General features: G+C 50.4%; 1 protein-coding gene across 2 annotated transcripts; it reads right to left on the reverse strand.

The window, feature by feature from the left end:
• Positions 1 to 1,606: 1,606 nt before the first annotated feature.
• pcif1 (phosphorylated CTD interacting factor 1) lies at positions 1,607 to 20,646 on the reverse strand. Of its 2 annotated transcripts, none has more exons than XM_062979254.1 (17): positions 20,542 to 20,646; positions 15,220 to 15,454; positions 12,556 to 12,694; positions 12,283 to 12,407; positions 11,917 to 12,120; positions 11,197 to 11,324; positions 10,921 to 11,075; positions 8,534 to 8,681; positions 8,346 to 8,429; positions 6,553 to 6,652; positions 6,270 to 6,432; positions 5,032 to 5,204; positions 4,808 to 4,894; positions 3,709 to 3,893; positions 3,470 to 3,563; positions 3,197 to 3,372; positions 1,607 to 2,602 (listed from the first exon to the last, which is right to left on the reverse strand). In XM_062979254.1, exons 3-17 carry the CDS (start codon positions 12,677 to 12,679, stop codon positions 2,323 to 2,325), a joined length of 2,226 nt encoding a protein of 741 aa, XP_062835324.1. In that variant the 5' UTR covers positions 12,680 to 12,694; positions 15,220 to 15,454; positions 20,542 to 20,646; the 3' UTR covers positions 1,607 to 2,322. The 2 variants fall into 2 exon arrangements, with proteins under 2 accessions (XP_062835324.1, XP_062835323.1); XM_062979253.1 differs by having other exon boundaries at positions 20,493 to 20,629.
• Between the last annotated feature and the right edge of the window lie 926 nt (positions 20,647 to 21,572).

A 21,572-nucleotide genomic window follows, 5' to 3' on the forward strand; every position in this document is an offset into this window, starting at 1 on the left:
AGGACCTCAAGACTGAACTTCAAAGACTCTGGCAGAAACCAGTGCAGGTGGTCCCGGTGGTGATGGGCACACTGGGTGCCGTGCCAAGAGATCTTAGCCGGCATTTGGAAACAATAGTCGTCGTCTCACTCGTTCAGTCATTTCCAACTCTTGGTGACCTCCTGGACCAGTCCAGGCCAGAGCTCCCTGTCGGCCGTCACCGCCCCCAGTTCAAGTTCATGCCAGTCACTTCAAGGATACCGTCCATCCATCTCACCCTTGGTCGGCCTCTCTTCCTTTTCCCTTCCATTTTCCCCAGCATCGTGATCTCCAAGCTTTCCTGTCTCCTGATGTGACCAAAATACTTCTTCTTTGCCTCTCATATCCTTCCCTCCTGTGAGCAGCCATTGGGCAATATTTCCTGGAGGATGGACTGGGTGGATCTTCTTGCCAAGGTCCAAGGATTTCCCTCCAGCACCACAGCTCTCTTCCTTCACTCAGCCTTCCTTATGGTCTAGCTCTCACATCCATAGGTTACTATGGGGAATACCATTGCTTTGACTATGCGGACCTTCATGGCCAGTGTGATGTCTCTGCTCTTCACTATTTTGTCAAGGTTGGCCATTGCTCTCCTCCCAAGAAGGAAACGTCTTCTGATTTCCTGGCTGCAGTCTGCATCTGCAGTGATCTTCGCACCTATAACGTCTGTCACTGCCTCCACATTTTCTCCTTCTATTTGCCAGTTGTCAATAGGTGTTGTTGCCATGATCTTGGTTTTCTTGATGTTTAGCTGCAACCCAGCTTTTGCACGTTCTTCTTCCACCTTGGTGAGAAGGCTCCTCAGCCCCTCCTCACTTTCAGCCATCAGAGTGGTATCATCTGCATACCTAAGGTTGTTAATGTTTCTTCCAGAAATTTGGAAAAAATTGGAAACAATAGGCATTGACAAAATTACGATCTGCCAAGTGCAAAAGGCCACCCGACTGGGATCTTCGCGCATCATCCAAAAATACATCACACAGTCCTAGACACTTGAGAAGTGGTCGACTTGTGATTTTGTGCTACGAAATCCAGCATATCTATCTTGTTTGCTGTGTCATACAATAATAATAATAATAATAATAATAATAATAATAATAATGTGTCAAGATTAAAAATATCCACTGTTTATGGATGAAAACTGAGTCAGAGTTTTCTCAAATAGTGAGCGGCACAAGGTCTGGCTGTACAGTAAAACTTGCTGATAAGGACTCTGCTATGTTTGGGTTGATTTTTAAAAGCTTGCCTCTGAGACAATCATTCTGGTGCGTAGCGTACTTAGGGAGAGTGAGATCATGAAGGAGAAAATGATAAATCACGTCATAATCCCGCAGTTTCCAACAAGAAGCCTGCATAAACCTGTTGCTGCTCCTGGCTCAAGGCTTTTCCAGTGGGAATCCTGCTGCAGCCTTGCTCTACCTGAAGCAGCCAACGCCTGGGCAGGGCTTTCCCTCCCTGTGCTCTCCTGACCTGGGAGGGGGTCCCACTTGGCCCCTGCTTCTGGGGCCAGCCATTTTGTGCCCCCCCCCCCCCGAAACACAAAAGGCCCTGCTGAAGCCACGACGCAGGAAACTCAGCGAAGCCCCCGGACATTGTAATGCTGGTCTTTAATGTCCCTAAGAACTAGGAAACAAAATCAAAAATAGACTTTTCCTTTGCTCTTTTTTTTTGATAAAAGTAATAAAATGGTTAGCACTGTTAAATTAAATCCCTTAAAAAAAAGCCGCCCCAGGAAAGCCTGGAGCTCCAGGTAAAAACCATGACGACTACAAAAATGGCAGCCAAGACCTCTGTACACACAGACACACAAAGGGGGGGGGGGCTCCTCTGCTCCGCGGTTCACGGGAAAGGGCTTCGGTGGAGACGGGCAGAACTGGGGGCTCCGGGGGGGCTGGCGACGGGGAAAGGAGGAGGAGGAGAGGGCGTATTTACAGGGCGGGCACGCGGCGGAGTCCTTGCTGCAGCCCTTCCGTCACTGCTCCTTCCTTCTTTCCTTCCTTCCTTCCTTAAGGAGACTCACTTCCCTGGCCGAGGTCCAGCTGCTCCCTCCCAAGGTCCAGCAGTCACCATGGTGCCCGTCCTTGCAAATCCAGGGCCTGCAGCCTGTCCATCTGCCCCGGCCGGAGCCCAGTCCCCCAGCACAGGCCTGCAGATCCGGGGAGGGAGGGAGGGAGGGAGGGAGGGCTGCCGGGCAAAGGGCCGGCTCCAGTCCGTGAGGGCCAGCTGCTTCCCGCTGGCCAAGCCGGGCCCCTCCTCGCTCCCTTTCCTTCGTTTCTTCTGCCTGTCCGGTCAGTTCAGGGCCCCTCAGTTGGGGGTGCTCTCTCCGCTGGCGCTCTGCTGCTCCTTGCCCGCCTCTCGGTCCTTGTCCGAGGAAGAGGAGGAGGAAGAGGAGGAGGAGGGGGCGGCGGTGGAGGCGGCGGAGGCGGCAGAGGCGGCGGCAGCGGCCAGGGTCCGCCCGGAGTGCTTGAAGGCGGCCACCAGCTCCTGCACCCGCTCCGGGGTGGGCTCCCACTTGGCAAAGCCGGCCTCGTTCTGCAGGAAGAGGATGGCCGTGTTGTGCACCGCCTTGTAGTACATCTCCTCCCTGGAAAGAAGGGAAGGACACGGCTCAGAAGGGCACGGAAAGGCCCCGTGGGGCCCAGAAAGAGGGAGAGGAATGTGAGCCGCCCCGAGTCCGGGGAGATGGAGGCGGGATAGAAAAATAATAATAATAATAATAATAATAATAATAATAATAATAATAATAATTTTATTTTTATACCCCGCCCCATCTCTCCGAGGGGACTCGGAGCGGCTTACATGGGGCCAAGCCCAGGCAACAAGCAATATAAAACTCAGCAATAAAAACAAATAATAAAGAAATAAAATCACATATACCAATAAACAATAAGCACACTTTGATAAAAACTTGGGTTGGCTCCTAAAAATAAAATATTCATTTATTTATTTATTTACAGCATTTATATTTTGCTCAGGGTGGATCACATTACACATATAGGCAAACATTCAATGCCTTCTGACATAGAACAAAGACAAGACAAACACGGGGCTCCGAGCTGGCCTCGAACTCATGACCTCCTGGTCAGAGTGATTCATTGCAGCTGGCTGCAGCTGGTTGCTCAACAAATAAAATAATTATTATTATTCTTAAGTGCAGCCCTCAGGCCTGACGACTTACTTCTTGCAGAGGTGCTGGGAGCCGCTGCGGTATTCGTGGTCGAAGGCCGGCAGGATGAGCTGGTGCCGCTTGAAGCTGCTCTGCTCCATCCGCGTCAGGGCCGGCGTGGGGGGGTCCCGCCACTCGGGGATGAAGACGATGAAGGAGAGCGGCTCGGAGGAGGCGCCCAGCAGTTTCTGAGGCCGGGGAGAAAGGGGCAGGCGCGCTCAGCCGCAAGGGGGGGCTGGGGAGCCCCAAGGAGGGAAACAAGGCTGGGGAGGGGGCACCACGTACCTCAAAGTGGGACACCATGGCATCCATCAGCTCCTCACAGAAGGGGGGGTTGGCCTCAAAGGAGCCGCTGATGGGGAAGAACTCCAGGCAGGGGCTGAAAAGGGGCAAGGCAAAGGAGGAGGCCATCAATGGCGGCGGGCAAAGGCCGTCCCCACCATTAAGACAGCGTCCAAGGGTCGGGCAAGAGTGACCCGTGAGGAACGGACCCCGCTCCCTCCCTCACAGCCCCAGCCACTCACCCCCTGGATCCAAAGTAGCCGTCCGTGTCCAGGAAGGCCGAGCAGTACTGCTTGAAGTAGCAGTTCAGCGGGGAGGCAAAGCACTCGAAGCTGACGCCAAAAAGCTTGTGGAGGGCTTCGAAGATGTGCACCGGGAGGGAGCCCTGCAGGCCGGTCCCCTCAAAGAGCCCGACCCCAAACATCATCTGCGGGAGGGAGGGAAGGAGGGAGGGAGGGAGGGAGGGCAAGGAAGGCCTCTGAGCAGACGGGTTCCCAGGACACAGGCCCAGGAAAGAGTCCGGCTCTGGTGAGATCTCCCTGACACCCACACCCCCCCTCAAGTCAACCTAAACAAAATCCAAAATAATGATCCCTGGCGCTGTGCACCAGGGCAGCTGACCTGCCAGGTTCACAATAATCTTTCTGAATCTGTAGCCTTCGCCTGCTCACCCAGAGTAAGGGGAAGCCTGTTTCATGAAGCCCATAAATAATAATAATAATAATAATAATAATAATAATAATAATAAAGTAGAGTCTCACTTATCCAAGCCTCATTTATCCAAGCCTCTAGATAATCCAAACCATTTTTGTCATCAATGTTTTCAATACGTGATATTTTGGTGCTAAATTCATAAATACAGTAATTACAACATAACATTACTGTGTATTGAACTACTTTTTCTGTCAAATTTGTTGTATAACATGATGTTTTGATGCTTCATTTGTAAAATCATAAACTAATTTGATGTTTAATAGGCTTTTCCTTAATCCCTCCTTATTATCCAAGATATTCGCTTATCCAAGCTTCTGCCGGCCCGTTTAGCTTGGATAAGTGAGACTCTACTGTAATAATAACAATACTTTATTTTTCTATCCTGCCACTATCTCCCCAAAGGGACTCGGGGCGGCTAACATGGGGCCAAGCCCAAAACAGAGACAAAACATAACAAGTTAAAACAAGTGTCAATAACTAAAAAAAGTGTCAACACAACAATACAAATAAGCAAATCAACATATACATAGAATACAGGTTGGCAAATATATACATTAAATAAAGAGTGAAAGGCTTGGGAGGTAGCTCTTTCCAATACATACAGGAAGGGAGGCATGAAGGCCCTACCTGGTATCGGCGGAGAAGGCACCAAACCCTTGGCAAGAAGCGCTCGAAGCTGGAGTCGTCGATGCAGCTGTACCGATAAAGCAGCCACTGCAAGAGAGACAAGACAGAGGGGCTGGAGGGGAGGCTGGAGGAGACCCAGCCCTGGTGGAGCTCCCAGTGTCCCCCACTGCCCATCCCTGACCCTTCCTCCCCTCTTCCCTTCAGCCCTGTGCAGGAAGGCTTACCAGCTTGCTGAAGTAGTTGCGGCTGATCTTCACCATCTCCCCCTTGTAGCGCACGCAGACCATGTTGTTCTCCACGTGCATCTCCACGCTGGGCAGCGGAGGGGAGCGGATTGCCAGCCGCACCGGGAAGCAGTACACCAGCCGGTCCTGTGCCTCGGGAGCCTCCACCTCAGCTGCGGACCAAGCAGCGTCCGTCAGTCCCACTCCTGCATCTCTTCCCCTCCCCACACAGACACTTCCCCAGTGACCACCCACCCAACACCCAAAGATGGACACCCACACAGCCAAGGGGTTGGCCTGAAACGCGGGCCCCGCTCCTCTCCCTTGCCCTATCCCATCTCTTCCAGGGTCTGAATCCCCTTTTCTCTGCCATGGAAGCCCACCGAGTGACCGTGGGCAGGCGACACTCTCGGCCTCAGAGGGAGGCAAAGGCAAATCCCCTCACTGGCAAAACTTTGTAACAGGGTCACCATAAATCCAAAACCACTGGAAGGCAAACAACTGTTCTTTTATTGTTTATTTCTGAATGCCTTGTTTCTGGCAGGGTGACCCTAAGGAGAGCCTGTCATAAGGCTTTCTCACCCAGATCTGCTCCGATGGGGGTTTTGCCCCCACTGCCTTCCTCCTCTCAGCTGTGACTGATCTAGATCCACCCATGAAGCTTCCACAGCTGAGTGGGGAGTTTAACCCTGGGCCCAAAGAGCTCCAGCCGCTGCCTGGTTCTGGAGTCCACCTTGCCCAGTGTGACCCTGTTGGTGTATTTTGGTGTAAGGGTGAAATGATGAATCAAGTGTTTTTACTGTTGGAGGTTTGCAACTGTGTATTCCGGACATGTTTTCCAGCAGCACAAGGGTTAACGGCAGGCCAGTTTGAGTGATAGCCTGCCGAGCCAATAGGTCGTGACTTCCAGTCTCAGAGGACGTTTGTCATTCTGCTGTGGGATGTGCAGTTACTGGCATAGAGAGGACATGCTTTGCTTTACTTAGAGAAAGCATGTGTCCTATGAGCGATGGGCTTTGTAGTTGTACATATTTGTAAATAATAAAGTCTCAGAACCGCTGCGTACAGCTGATTTATGACTGTGGTGTCATTTGTGAGTGTTGCTTATCCGGATGGTCAAGCAGTCTGACTGAGAAAGGATTGGTGAGAGGCCTGGCTCACCAATAAATCAGGGTGGTGCAGAGCTGATTTATCACCCTGACAGACCCTGCCCTTCCCCGCTTCCTTTTCCTTCCTACCAGAGATATTGTGCTCCTTGAGGATGGCCAAGTGCTTCTCGCGGATGCGCTTGACGTACTCCAGGGAGATGTGGTAGATCTTGCTGCAGATGCCCTCCACGGAGTCCTTGGCGGCAGCGGAGACGTGGGGCCCGCACTGCTTGCGCAGGTGCTCCAGGCGGTCCTGCGGGGGAGAGAGAGGCAGCAGGGCTCTCAGGCCGCCCAGTGGCTCCCGGCCCAGCTCCCAGGGAAGAGGCCGGGCAAGCGGGGGGAGCCCAGGGATTGACCGGCAAGCCCAACTGACCATGTAGTCCTCCTTGGAGGCCGAGTGGTCCCTCCGCAGCCAGCTGAAGGTGTCCTCCACGTTCCACTTCACCACCTTCCTGCTGTCCGGAGAGGCGCTCCTGCAGTGACCCAGAAGGCCCCCCAGGTCAAGATAGCCTCAAGCCCTGCCAGAACTCAGTGCTTTTCAGAGGCATGTTGACACATTTGTGGTTCCTTTGAGATGGCTGTTTATCTCTCCAGTTACTGGCTGTATGCCTCTCCTCCTGTTTAATCTAACTATTCATTTGTCACAAAAATATATGATGTTATGAAATATGATGTATGCTTTGAATGAACTGAATGAAAGATGAATGAATGAGAGCTAATAATTTTGGAGACACCATCCTAAATTACTGAAGCCTGGGAAACAACAACATTCATGGACTGCAATTAAAAGTTGCTGAACTACTGACGTTGATAAGAAGTGTAACAATGATTAACTGTTGAACTGTTCGGGAAAAACAACTTGTTCACATAATCAGAGACAATGGAGCTTTAAGTTAAGGAAATGTTTACAGTGTTAAGGAAGTCAACACAAGGCTGCTTGCATTTACCAATGCCAATCAAGAAGAGTCAACATCTGTCCAGGAAAATGAGATGGAGCCAGGATATTTCAGGCTGAAAAAGCATCTCTCTATCATTCATTTACAGCTTTTTGAAACAACATCAGCAAAATATCTATATATATAAAAGAGTGATGGCATCAGGGCAGCGGACAAAACAACAAAACTACAGGCCCCCCAACCTCGAAATTTGACAACACAACCCATCATCCATGGCTCTAGGTTGATACAACAAAAAGAAAAGAAAAATAAAGTCCTAATTAGAGGGAGAGGAATAATTGTTTTTATCCAATTGCTGCCAGTTTGAAGGCTAAGCTCTGCCCACTTGGTCTCCTAGCAACCCACTCAGCCCAGGGGACAGGCACAAGAGTTTGGAGAGACCCCTAAGGGCCATACAGCCCAGGAGAACACAATCCAAGCATTCACAACACATGGACAACATATAAATACTATACAATACTACACAGGGACATAGACCCCCCCCTCTACCCTCACCACTTTCACAGTACACAAACAACCAAATGCATACTCAACATAAGGACAACTATACAACAGACATTCAATACCACCACTACCTCAACAAGTTCTCACCAACACCACCAGACAATGCCACAGCAACGCGTGGCCGGGCACAGCTAGTTGCTATATAAGAGACCTTTCAACATCCCAAAAAGTGTGACAGACAGTGGTGTTGTTCACCCGCCATGCTGTTTGGAGAGATGGTGTGTGTGTATTGGGAGTGTCAGATCTGCAACGGAAAGCAAGATTCTGTACACTTGGCCTCCTTTTCTCAAGGGAAGAGAAAGGAGTGTATTTTATGTTGCAGGGAGTCAGTTTCTGCTGTAGAAAAGAAACAAGGATCTGATCCTTGTTATTGTTGTTAGGGAAAGGGGGTGCATTTTGGCATTTTAGCAGTTTTGAAAGTATTGGAAAAGCAGCAGATTTGCAAGGAAGAAGTCTGGCCTACGAAGTGTTCTTCACAATGGAAGAATTAAGAAATGGTAATATCTGAATGTAAGAATGAGGATGAATGAATGCATACATGAATGCTGAGTAAAAATGTAATTCCCCTTTGTGTGTTTGTTGGCCAATGTAGCTGTAGGTTGTTTGTGAATCCAATGTAGTTACCTAGAATCTGTATGTCTAAATGTTATTCTGTCAAAGTTCTGATATACCCTCTCACACCTCCACAGAGGTTAAGAAGCCCCACCTGGATTCAATCAGCCTCTTGGCCGCCTCTGCGTACTTGAAGAGGAGCCGCTTGGCTTCTTCCCGGAACTTGATTCGGGACAGCCTGCAGGACACGCCGGAAGGAACACAGGCTCAGACAGATTCACTCTCATGAACCCTCCTCCTCTCTGAGTGCGCCTGCAGCACACTCCCCCCTCCCCACATTACCTGATGGGAATGTCATTCATGATTTCTCTGAACATGGAAGGGGACACGACCGGCTCGCAACTGCTGGGCAGCAGAGGGTCCGACCCTTTGTCCACCACTTTCCGCTCCAGCATCCACCGGTTGAAGGACTCCCGGGGAGGATCGATCCCTGGAGGAAACGCAGGGTGGGTTATGGACGCAGGGCGAGGAAGGCCTTGGGGAGGTGGGAGGGGGTGGCAGCCCTAGGCTGTTCCAAGGCACAAAAAAGCATCCAAGTACAGAATCATGGAGATGGACGGGAAGCCCAAGGGTCATCCAGTCCAAACATGGAGGAGGAGACCATCAAAGCCCTTCCGACAGGTGGCCATCCAGCCTCTGCTTAAAAGCCTCCAAAGGAGCAGACTCCAAGGCATCCCATTCCACTGTCAAACAGCTCTTACTGTCAGCACTTCTTTCTAAGGCATTTCAGCTTCCATGGGATCCCGCTTCCCCTCATCATTACCATCACTATTACAGTAGAGTCTCACTTATCCAACACTCACTTATACAACGTTCTGGATTATCCAACGCATTTTTGTAGTCAATGTTTTCAATGCATCATGATATTTTGGTGCTAAATTAGTAAACACAGTAATTGCTACATAGCATTACTGTGTAATGAACTGCTTTTTCTGTCAAATTTGTTGTATAACATGATGTTTTGGTGCTTAATTTGTAAAATCATAACCTATTTTGATGTTTGGCTTTTTCTTAATCTCTCCTTATTATCCAACATATTCATTATCCAACGTTCTGCTGGCCCGTTTATGTTGGATAAGTGAGACTCTACTAAATTTAATTTTTATCTTGCTTTTCTCCCACAGTTGGGACACAAAGCAGCGTACAGTGGTTAAAACACAGAAATTACATAAAATACACATTCAACCCTCAACGGGCCCCCGGTGGCACAGTGCGTTAAAGCACAGTGCATTAAAGCACTGAGCTGCTGAACTTGCGAACCAAAAAGTCCCAGGTTCAAATCCCGGGAGAGGAATGAGCACCCGCTGTTAGCCCCAGCTCCTGCCAACCTAGCAGTTCAAAAACATGCAAATGCAAGTAGATCAATAGGTACCACTCTGGCAGGAAGGTAACGACGCTCCATGCAGTCCTGCCAGTGGCCACATGACCTTGGAAGTGTCTACGGACAACGTTGGTTCTTCGGCTCAGAAATGGGGATGAGCACCAACCCCCAGAGTCGGTCAGGACTGGACTTAACATCAGGGGAAACCTTTACCTTACCCTACTAACATTCAACAAGACATCATAAAACAACTAATATTGATACCCAATTACCTAAACCATATACAATAAATTAATAACTTACAAACATAAAATTTAAACAATTCCCTAACCTCAGGCCACTGAGGTTATTCATAAAACAGGTCATCCAAGATCCTAAAAAGACTCCATTTTCATTAGGTCGTGTCACATTGCCAGGTCCAAAACAGTATTTAAGAGGTTGCCTGTTATAATTAATCTGGAAAGGCCTGGCTAGGAGTAGAAACAGCAAACCTTCCATCCCTGGGACTAATAATCCCGATTCCCATGGCTGGACAGCAAGGTCCTGCAAAAGGGAGCATTGCCCACCCTAGGACAAGGCCTCGGGCAATGGAACCCTTGGGTTGTATCAGGCAGAACCAAACCAAGGAAGCAGAACTGCAGAGACAGGACCTATTGCTCACAATAGCAGCCAGCAACGATGGGTGAAGCAGGCTGGACCGGATGGCCCTTGTGGCCTCTTCCAACTCTAGGATTTTTTGAGAATAGGATGAACCAGTTGCAAACTGGCAGCTTAGAATCACAGAGCTGGAGGAGGCCATCCAGTCCACTCCCAATCCCTTCCCAGGTGCTACTGTGTCCTCTAACGGCTAAGCAAAAACATCTACTCTCTAGCCCAGGCACGGGCAAAGGGCTGTTAGGAATTGCGGGAGTTGGAAGTTCAAAACACCCAGAAGGAGGGCTGAGGTTTGCCCATGCCTGGTCTCGCAGGCCCTAAAGATAAAGGTAAAAGGTAATGGTTTTCTGCTGACGTCAAGCCTAGTCGTGTCCAACTTTGGAAGTTGGTGCTCATCTCCATTTCTAAGCCAAATAGCCGGCGTTGTCCGTAGACACCTCCAAGGTCATGACTGCATGGAGCGCTGTTACCTTCCCGCTGGAGCAGTACCTATTGATCTACTCACATTTGAATGTTTTTGAACTGCTAGGTTGGCAGTAGCTGGGGCTAACAGCTCACCCCGCTCCTTGGATTCGAAACACTGACCTTTTCGGTCAGCAAACTCAGCAGCTCAACAGTTTAACCCGCTGTGCCACTAAAGGCCACCCTAGCAGGCCCTACTGAGCGCTCAATGGCCCTTTAGGAAATAACTCACCCTCCCGCTGCTGGCAGAGCTCCCTGTAATGTGTGCGCAGCTTCAGCATCAGCTGGGAGCGGAGCAGCTCCACTTCCGGGTGGGGGCAGAGCACCTCCGAGGGGGGCCGCTGCTTGATCACGGCGTTCGTCTGGATGTCCAGGTCCCAGTAGACCCTGAGGACCGAGAGGGGGGGAGTGAGAAGAGAGGGTGGAACATCCACAGAGAGAGGAGGGAGGGAGGGAGGGAGGTCCATGGCAGCGCAGGCAGGGCCTCCCCACACCGCCCTGGACTCACTCTGTCGGCCGCAGAAGAGCCATCTGCTTGTCTTCGGGAGAGAGGCCCCACATCTTCAGCACCGGGGTGCCTGGGGTGTTTGAAGAGTTTGGGGCTGGCTGCGCCGGAGGGTTCCCCGGTATCTCCACCTGGAAAGGAGAAAGGGCCCGGTCACTTTGGGGGAAGGGCAGTGGCGGGGCCATTGTAGGCTACGGTCGTCAAGATATGGACAACTTTTGCTCCTCTCTGTCTGAAGCCAAGGATCTCCAGGGCAGAAAAGAAGTTGAATCTGGGAACTGGAGAGATTCTGGCTGGGAAACAGGAGTGAATGAGGAGGATTCGTCATTCACAAAGGCCTGCTGAGAATCTTAAAACCTGGCTATTTAAGCAAGCCTTTGGGGACTAATATGGCCGATAAATATGACGGAAGAATGGCGAAGCAATTGGTTCAATGTTTACAAAGCTCGGTTGGGGCTAGACTTTTTATATCTTGTTCTAATTGTTTGAAAGACTATTTCAATTGATACATATATGTTTTTTTTATAGTTTTCTAATATTGTGTTTGAATCTGGCATTGAATCATTGCCATTGCTGCCCTGAATCCCCCTTTCCTTCGGGGGTGAGAAGGGAAGGGTGGGGTAGAAGTACAGTAAATAAATAATAAATACATAAACCTATGATCTCTGCTTCCTCATGCAGGAGCCCCATGACCCAAGAGACACAGGACCCAGCTGGGCCTACCTTGAGCTTCTTCACGCTGTTGCCGCTGGGTTGAACCTCCTCAGAAAGCCTTCGTTTCTGCGCCTTGTTCTCGGCAGTGGGGGTGGCGGTGGTAGGGGTGGTGGGGGTGGCGACGGTGGTTGCGGCGGTGGCAGCAGCAGCGGCAGCATCCCCAACTCCCCCGTCTGCAGGCGCCGGAGCAGCATTCAGGCCAAGCGGGTCGGACTAGGAAGCCCAGGAGGAAAAGAGTGAGGGCGGGAGGCAACGTCAAGGGGCACAGGCGGCCTGAGCCACTGCGGACAAGGAAGATGGGCCCAGGACGCGCACACAAGGCCCTCGACTCCCCTGGCCCCCGCCCTTGGACCCCGCCCGGGCCCAGCCACTCACAATGACGTCGTGCTGCCCCAAGAGCGGCATCTCCCAGAGCGACTGGTTGGTGAAGCGGTTGAAATAGTAGGGGCGGTTCTCGCGCTTGCTCCAGCACTTCTCCCAGCCAGCATGCACCAGTTCATCTGGAGAAGGGGCACAAGCACCAAGAAAGGGCTGGAAAGGCCCGCTTGAGGGGAGGGGAGGGCAGGGCAGGGCAGGGCAGGGAGTCCCCCCACACACCCCAAAGCCACTGCCTGCAAGCCTCCAACACAGCAAACAGGGGGTAGGTACCTGGCAAGTCTTGCACCAGCCGGACGGGCTTCGGAGAGCTTGGCTGGTTCTGGTGGGAGGTGCTGGGAGAGTGGCTCATGAGAGCAGCCTCCTCCTTGGCGCCACCGTGGTTCTCATTGGCCATTTCGCCGCATTTGCACTAAAGGAGGAGGAGGAAGAGGGAGAGACACAAGGCACGTGCATCACGACAGGGAAGAATACGACACGGCTGCAGTGCTGCCTCCTGAGGGGGGAACAGATGCACATCCCACACGTGGCCCCAAGACAGGAGCACCCACAGGACATGCCTCAAGTTCAGAGCATCGACTCAGCAGCCCCCCAAAACACAGCAGGTATGAATGGAAATCATGCCTCTGTCCTCATCCACCCTGGGCTTTGGGACCTTGGCCTGATATCTCACATTTCTGTGAAACAATTCATTTACATGCAAACATGAGAAACAAGGCACAGGCAGCCCATGAAACGCAATGCATTGGAAAGGCTGGAAAGGTGCCAGTCCCTCGCTCAAGGCACACCCCCTGTCCTGTTCCATCTCACTCCACCTGCCAAGGTGCCTGGGGCCTCCCAATGGCATTCTTTGCTGCCTCTCAGCTGCCATCCCCTCCTTCCCTCCATAGATGCCTTTGCACTGAGGAGGGGGTCAACCAAGGCATTTAGATCAGACCCTTTCTCTTCAGACCACTTTGTAGGGTACCGGTCTTTGTCCTGCACTGAAGCAAAGGCTACAAATGGAACTCTCTGCCTTACACACAAACAAGGTCCCGAGTTACAGGTGAGAGCCATCTGCTGTCCCACATGACCCCCAAAAAGTAATGTCAGGGACTTCCAGCCTTTGGTCCTCCAGGGGCTCCCAGAATTCCTAATATTTGGCCAAGCTGGCTGCAGGGATTTCTGGGAGTCCCAAAGATGGGACCAGTTTGGGAACCACTGCTCTAGAAAATAGTAAGAGCTTCCCCCGCAGCTGATGCCTTCCAGTCACTAATAATAATAATAATAATAATAATTTTATTTTTATACCCCGCCACCATCTCCCCAGAGGGACTCGGGGCTTCCAACAACTCAGCTGTGCTCTGACAGAAAAATGGGGCCACATCTTAAGTTGCTCAAACACTGTGCTTATCAGGTGTTGCCAAGTCTTCCGCTGCGTCCCTGGGGCCTCACCCTTCCTTCTTTCCCAGCCCCGCCCTGTCCTTCGTGCTGTTGCCAGAAACATAATGGTTTCCACAGGGGTTCCTATTTCAATGGAAAGACACCTGGGACACTACCACGCTCTAGGACAGTGGTTCCCAACCTGTGGGTCCCTCCCCAGATATTTTGGCCTTCAACTCCCAGAAATCCTAACAGGTGGTAAACTGGCTGGGATTTCTGGGAGGCCAATACACCTGGGGACCCACAGGTTGAGAGCCACTGCACTATGAGAAAAACGTCCTGCCTGAGATACATCCTTTATGCCAGGAGACGGGAAGGAGGAAATAGGCCACTCTGAAGGAGAGCCGAAATATCACAGCGCCAATCAAAGTGAGCATCAGGACTGCCCAGCATCACATGGGTTCCACAGCATGATATTAAAAGGCCATGTGAATATGGCTTCCGCCTCAGGGAGCAGACGGACCAGAAGTGACTCTTCCTGCTTTCTCCTCCTCGGGAGATTTGGTAGGAAAAGGAATGGAGAGGGACACAGCAGCCAGAAGGCTGGAGCCACACTGGGACCGGGTTATCGTGGAGCTGGAAGGCGCCTTTCATGATACTCCAAGGGCTCCCCCCCCCTCCCCCCACCCAATGTTAGCCGCATCCAGTGCCATGGCCAGGAGCAGAGGCGGCGCTGGAGCTTCTGAAACACCCTTTTTAAAAAGCCACAGACCTCAGGGTTCCTGAGAAGCCAGGGTGGCTCCTCAACATCTTGGGAAAACTTTGACCTTCCTCCAGGTGTTTTGGATTTCAACTCCCACAATTAGGGCTTGTTGGTCCCCTGCTCTGAATTTGAGCTGCCTTTCCTGTCCCAGGATTTGCAGTCTAGCCCAGCTCCTCTCATAACCGCTTTGAATCTCCTTGTTGGAGAGAAAAGCGGGGTATAAAAAAACAATTATTATAATAATAACAACCCTCAAGCCTTTGGGAGAATTTTGACCCTTTTTGTGTTCCCATTCAGCTTCAGTTTTTACTTCTCTGTTTTGGTGCATCTACACCAGGCATGGGCCAACTTCAGCCCTCCCTCTAGGTGTTTTGGACTTCAACTCCCACAATTCCTAAAAGCCCCAGACCCCTTCCTTTGCCCCCCTTAGTTGCTTAAGCAGAAAAGGAAAGGGCCTGAGGCTGCTAGGAATTGTGGGAGTTGAAGTCCAAAACACCTGGAGGGCTGAAGTTGGCCCATGCCTGATCTTGAGGGACATGCTTTATGACTTGGACTGCCCATCAAGCTTGGAAGGTGGACAACCCACCCCCCACCCCTGCTCTCTCTGGCAGCAGGAAGGAAGGAAAACCAGAACACTAGTGAAGTTCATTGAGTGCAGCACAAACACTGCCCAGTTTAATCAAACATGGACTGAACCCAAAGTTTAGCACAGCGTAGAAAGCATCCAACGCTTTCCAGAGACTAAATGCAGTGAGAAAGGCAAGGCATTGCAAAGCGTGTGCATTTTTGTAGAAACGGTAGCAGATACCCACAGGGTGCGGCAGCTGAGGTGCTTCTGCAGATCCTGGAGATCAGTCTTCTCTATGGGGCGCGGAAGGGGGCAGAGGGGCTCGGCAGTGGCCCCAAGGAGGCCCCCAGTCCCTCAGTCCTACTCGCCCCAGTGGCCGGCAGATGAGTGGCAGGAGGAATCCAGGCAGTCCAGTTCCGTCTCTCGGAGGGAGGTTGGGCCTCATGCCAACTGGGGGCTCAGCCAGAGTGTGTGCAAGGCTGCAAAGAAGAAGGAAGGAAGAAGAAAGAAGGAAGGCATTGTCAGCACCATCAGTCAGGGGTACATGGGAGAAGGGGGTTGGACTAGATGGCACGTGTGGCCCTTCCAAATCTATGATTCTATGACTCTATGATTCTATCCAACTGAAATGGGAGCAACAGAAGAGGTTCCAGAAGCTTCATGTCCCCATTTGTGTGTGTGTCAGGAGTGACTTGAGAAATGGCAGTTAATTGTTTATTAAAGCTCTGTAATGCTCTTTTTAATCTTATCTAGTGTGGATTGTTAGCTGCCTTGAGTCCCTATGGGGAGAAAGAAGAAGTAGAATATATGGTGTCATATATTGCTTTTATAGTGTTTTAAAAAAAAATTTGTGTTTATATTGTTGAGCTATTTTCATAGAATCTTAGAGTTGGATGAGACCTGGTGGGCCATTCAGTCCAACCCTTCTGCCAAGAAGCAGGAAAATTGCATTCAAAGCACCCCTGGCAGACGGCCATCCAGCCTGTTTCAAAGCCTCCAAAGAAGGAGTCCTCCTCCACCACACTTTGCTTTTATGTGATCACTTTCTGTGTATAATCATTTATTGTATCCTTTTTTTGGTTGTAAGCTGCCCTGAGTCCCTCTGGGGAAGTGGAACAGGATATAAATAAAGTTGGGCTGCTGTGAGTTTTCCAGGCTGTCTGGCCATGTTCCAGAAGCATTCTCTCCTGACATTTTGCCCACATCTATGGCAGGCATCCTCAGAGGTTGTGAGGTTTGTTGGAAAGTAGGCAAGAGGGGTTTATATATCTGTGGAATAATGTCCAGGGTGGGAGAAAGAACTCTTGCCTGTTTGAGGCAAGTGTGAATGTGGCAATTGATCACCTTGATTAGCACGGAATGGCCTTGCAGCTTCGAAGTCTGGCTGCATCCTGTCTGGGGGATGCTTTGTTGGGAGGTGATTAGTAAATAAAGAACAACACCCAAAAACAGGGGAATTCCAGACAAGAAACAATCAGGGCCAGCTAATCACCTCCCAACAGTTTGTGTCTATAGTGTGCTATTTTGCTTTTTTGTGATCACTTTCTGCATATATCATTTATTGTATCCATTTGTTTGGTTGTAAGCTGCCCCGAGTACCTCCGGGGAGATGGGGAGGGGTATAAATAAAGTTTATTATCACTATTATAGAAACAAAGATAATAACAATAATAAATAACAATATGTCAGAATCATTTCAATACAATTCAAATTTCATTGGTATTAAAACAATTCAGTTAAGTCAGTCATGGGAAAACTTGGGCCCTAGAACACAATGGAACAATGGCTTTATACAAGAAAGAAAGGCAATTCCACCTGAACATGAGGAAGAACTTCCTCACTGTGAGTGAGAGCTGTTCAGCAGTGGAACTCTCTTTCCCTCTCTCTCTCTGCCCCAGAGAAAGTGTGCTGGAGGCTCTTTCTTTGGAGGTTTGAAGCATCTGTCGGGGTGCTGTGAATGCAATTTCCTGTTTCTTGGCAGAATGGGGTTGAGGTCTCTTCCAACTCTATGATTCTATGATTTTGGATTTCAACTCACAATATAATTGAGATAGCTTCACTGCATTGTTTAAATACCATTTAATACTCTTTCACTGATTTTGAATTGTATTGAAATGATTTTAATAATAATAATAATAATAATAATAATAATAATTTATTTGTAACCTGCCCTCTCTCCCCAAAGGGACTCAGGGTAGCCTCCAAAGACAAAAATGGCAAACATCCAATGCCATGTGCAATGACAAATTGAAATAAAACAGAAACAAATAGTTAAAAACAACTGTTAAGAAATAAGCAAATAAAACAAGCTAGCCTAGGTTTCCATATCGGGGTGGGTGGGTGGCTAACTGCACCCCCCAGAGGCCTGGCAGCCTGGTCTCAGCGCTTAAACAGCTGAGGGGGGAAAGGAAGGGGCCTGAGGCCAACCAGCTATTAGGAATTGTGGGAGTTGAAGTCCAAAACACTTAGAGCGCTTAAGCGGCTGAGGGGGGAAAGGAAAGGGCCTGAGGCCAAACGGGATGATAGGAATTGTGTGAGTTGAAGTCCAAAACAACTGGAGGGAGGGCTGAAAATTGTCCATGCCTAAGTTAAGCTATTTCAATGATGTTGTGAGTGGCCCTGAGATTCAGAAGGGGACTGTGTGACCTCAGGAGACCTCAAGGGGGGGGGGGCATTTTGGGCCCAAGGCCTTCCTCTGTGGGAGGGAAGGAGGAAGGCCTTGGGGTTTCCATATTGGGGAAAACACCTGCTTTGGCTTCAGCTCCAAGGGATAAGAGGGAGGCTTGGATCCTCAGAGAGACCTTTCAAAGGCAAGTGAGCGGTCAGGGGAGGGAGGGCATTCAAAGGAGGCTCACTTCAAGTCCCAGAAGCCCAGCTGCAGGAGCCAGGCCTGGACTCCACCCCCCAGCATCCCCGTGCTGGGACCACTTAGCCACTTCCCCCGACATGCAAACCGAGGCTGGCTTGTTTTATTGGCTGAGTCCCTTTGGGGGAAGAGGGCGGGTCAGGCATAAAGCATTATTATTAGTATTATTATTGAAATCATTTCAATACAATTCAAAAACATTGAAAGAGAATTAATTAAAATATTGCAATATAGGTATAGTAAGTAAAGGTAAAGGTTTTCCCCTGACGTTAAGTCCAGTCATGTCTGACTCTGGGGGTTGGTGCTCATCTCTATTTTTAAGCCGAAGAGCCGGCGTTGTCCGTAGACTCCTCCAAGGTCATGTGGCCACTGGCATGACTGCATGGAGCACCATCACCTTCCCGCCGGAGCAGAACCTATTGATCTACTCACATTTGCATGTTTTGGAACTGCTAGGTTGGCAGAAGCTGGGGCTAACAGTAGGTGCTCATTTCGCTCCCGGATGTGAACCTGCAACCTTTTCGTCCGCAAGCTCAGCAGCTCAGCACTTTAACACACTACACCACCGGAGGCCCCATGGGTATAGAACAATATAGTAATATATAATGCTTATATTGTGCTATGCTAATAATATAATACAGTAGAGTCTCACTTATCCAAGCTAAACAGGACAGCAGAAGCTTGGATAAGCGAATATCTTGGATAATAAGGAGGGATTAAGGAAAAGCCTATTAAACATCAAATTAGGTTATGATTTTACAAATTAAGCACCAAAACATCATGTTATACAACAAATTTGACAGAAAAAGTAGTTCAATACTCAGTAATGCCATGTAATAATTACTGTATTGACGAATTTAGCCCCAAATAACACGATATATTGAAAACATTGACTTCAAAAATGGCTTGGATAATCCAGAGGCTTGGATAAGTGAGACTCTACTGTAATAATAATAAAAATAAAACTTTATTTATACCCCGCCACCATCTCCCCAGCGGGGACTCGGGGCGGCTAACATGGGGCCATGCTCAAAGCAATACAATATAATAAAATATAAAACAGCATATCATAACATAATTAAAAGTAATATAATAGATAATAATAGACATCACATCAAGAAATCAAGAAACAGTAAAACAAGAGCAGGCCGCATGAACACAAAGATAAAACCCGGAGTGAGAGGGACAGAGGGGTACTCCAATGTGGACAGGGACACATGAGAGTGGGGCAGTTTAGAGGATAGATGTTTTGGGGGGGGGGGGGGGTAACACAGAAATATATAACAGAAATTACTGTATACTGTATATACATATAACTTGTAAGCCGCCCTGAGTCCCCTTTGGGGTGAGAACAGCGGGATATAAATGTTGCAAATAATAATAATAATAAAATGGTATTTAAACAATTCAGTGGAGCTATCTCAATGATGTTATAGCACCTTAACTTCCTTCATGTTTACAAGTTTCACTCAGTGCACTTTGCCCAGTCCATTGTATGATTTTATTGTTGTGTTTTATCATGTGTTTTATAATGACTGTGATTTTATTTTATGCCTTTTAATTTTATTTGTGTGTTTTTTGTATTTGATACCACTGTATGCTTGTTTTATATCTGTGAGCCACCGAGAGTCCCTCTGGGGAGATGGTGGCAGGGTATAAAAATAAAATTATTATTATTATGGTTGTTGTATGTCTTTCGGGCTGTGTGGCCATGTTCCAGAAGCATTCTCTCCTGACGTTTCGCCCACATCTATGGCAGGCATCCTCAGAGGTTGTGAGGTACCTGTGGAACATGGCCACACAGCCCGAAAGACATACAACAACCCTGTGATCCTGGCCATGAAAGCCTTCGACAACATATTATTATTATGTTGTGCGCGGTCTTGAGGTTGGGAAGGGGCCCGTGTGGCCTGAGGAGACCCCCAGTTGGGCCATTTTGGGCCCCAAGGCCTCCCTCTGAGGGCGGGCGGGCGGGCGGGTGCGGGGCAGGCCTGGGGGCTTCCATATCGGGGAGAGGGCGAACCGCCCCCCGAGGAGGCCCGGGCGCCTGGTCCGGCGCGGGGCTGCTGGGGGTGGAGCCGAGGCCCAGCTCCGGCGGCAGGCCTATGAGCGCAGGGAGGCGGGGAGGCGCGGCGCCATTGGCTGGGCCTGCCTGCGAGGGCTGGGCCTCCCTCCCTCCCTCCTCGTTCCGCCTCGGAATGCGGGCCATTGGCTCGGGCTCCGCGGCCGAGGGAGGAGGTCTGGAGGACGGGCAGAGACGGAGCGCGACGGGGAGCCAAGCAGGAGACGAAGGAAGGAAGGAAGGAAGGAAGAGGCAGGAAGGGGAGCGGAGAGAGAAGGAAACACCGCGCGGAACCAAAAGGAAAGCGGAACCCAAAGCCGCGGCCGGTGGGTCCGGGGGGGGGGCGCTTTAGGGGCACGCGCTCCTTCTGGGAGCCATGGCAACTGGGGAAGAGGGAGGGAGGGAGGAGGGGGCGCGCTCCCGCGGGCGACGCGGACGAGCGTGGCCGGGCCAAGATGGCGGCGGGAGCGGCGGCGGCGGGAGCGGCAGCAGCGGAGGCTCCTCCCCCCCCGCCAGGCGCCGCCCCCTCTCCCTCGCCTTCCCTCCCCCGTCCCGCGCCGTCCTCCGGGCGCCCGCGGAGCCCCCTCACCTGCGTCCCCCGCGCGGCCCTTCCCGCCGCCATCGCGCCGCCGCCTCACCCTGGCAGCCTCCGCCGCCATCTTGTATTCGGGACCCGCGGCGAGCAGCGCGCAGGCGCCGGGCAGGCCCCGCCCACGCCCTCTGCGCAGGCGCCCTGTGGCGCGTTGGCTGGGCTCGCGCAGGCGCACTCCGGCGCCCTTCCTGCGGGCTGGCCGAATAGGAGCCGCAGCGAGGGACTGCGCATGCGCTTGAAAGAAGGCTCTCGCGGTGGGGGCTGTGCAGGTCCTTGATGGAAAAGGGAGCCGGCCCGATTTCCCCCGCGGTGCGCATGCGCGTCTTGGGAGTGTCTGGGTTCCAGGTTCGAGGCTGGGTTGGCACCCATTGAAGTAAGCAATAACACATTAATATAAATTTTAATATAAATATAATACAAAAGTGTAATTAAGCTGACGAAGGCTTTCATGGCCGGGATCACCGGGTTTGCTGTGACTTGCGCTCTCCTGCGACCCGGCCGAACGGGAGCCTGCAGCGAGGGACTGCGCATGTCCCTACTGGAAAAGCCAGCCGGCCTGAGTTCCACTGCGGTGCGCATGCGCGTCCGGGGAGCGTCTGGGTCGTAGGTTCGAGGCTGGGTTGCCGCCCATTCAAGTAAACAATAACGCATTAAAATATAATTTAATGTAAATATAATACAATGTATAATTAAGCTGTGAGTGGATTCAAAGCGATGCCTGGGGGGTGAGGAGTGCATTTAGTGGCTTAATTTCCCCTCATTTTCCTCTTAGGATAATAATAATAATAATAATAACTCTAAAATCAGGACAGTAAATAAACAACAACACTCTGAAAACAGAAGAATTCCAGTCAGGAAAGAATCAGGGCCAGCCAACACCTCTCACCAAGGGATTATTCCGGGCTTTGAAGCTACAAGGCTATTCAATGCTAATCAAGCTGGCCATTTGCAACATTCATACATTCATTTGCTCCATTCACATATACACAAAATCGGGGAGAGAGGGCGGTCTTTAAATAAAGTATTTTATTATTATTATTATTTATTGTAACATAGATTAAGCAAATGATACATGTT

This window comes from Anolis carolinensis, chromosome 4, assembly GCF_035594765.1.
Source record: "Anolis carolinensis isolate JA03-04 chromosome 4, rAnoCar3.1.pri, whole genome shotgun sequence".
In the NCBI taxonomy this organism is placed as follows: Eukaryota; Metazoa; Chordata; class Lepidosauria; order Squamata; family Dactyloidae; genus Anolis; species Anolis carolinensis.

Bases quoted from the DNA above. Each gene is read 5' to 3' on its own strand.
- pcif1 (XM_062979254.1), bottom strand. From the start codon at position 12,679: ATGGCCAATGAGAACCACGGTGGCGCCAAGGAGGAGGCTGCTCTCATG. The intron at 11,076-11,196 runs GTGAGTCCAGGG...CTCGGTCCTCAG, and splicing joins GCTCTTCTGCGGCCGACAGA to GGTCTACTGGGACCTGGACA. The intron at 3,373-3,469 runs GTACGTGGTGCC...CCCCGGCCTCAG, and splicing joins CCATGGTGTCCCACTTTGAG to AAACTGCTGGGCGCCTCCTC.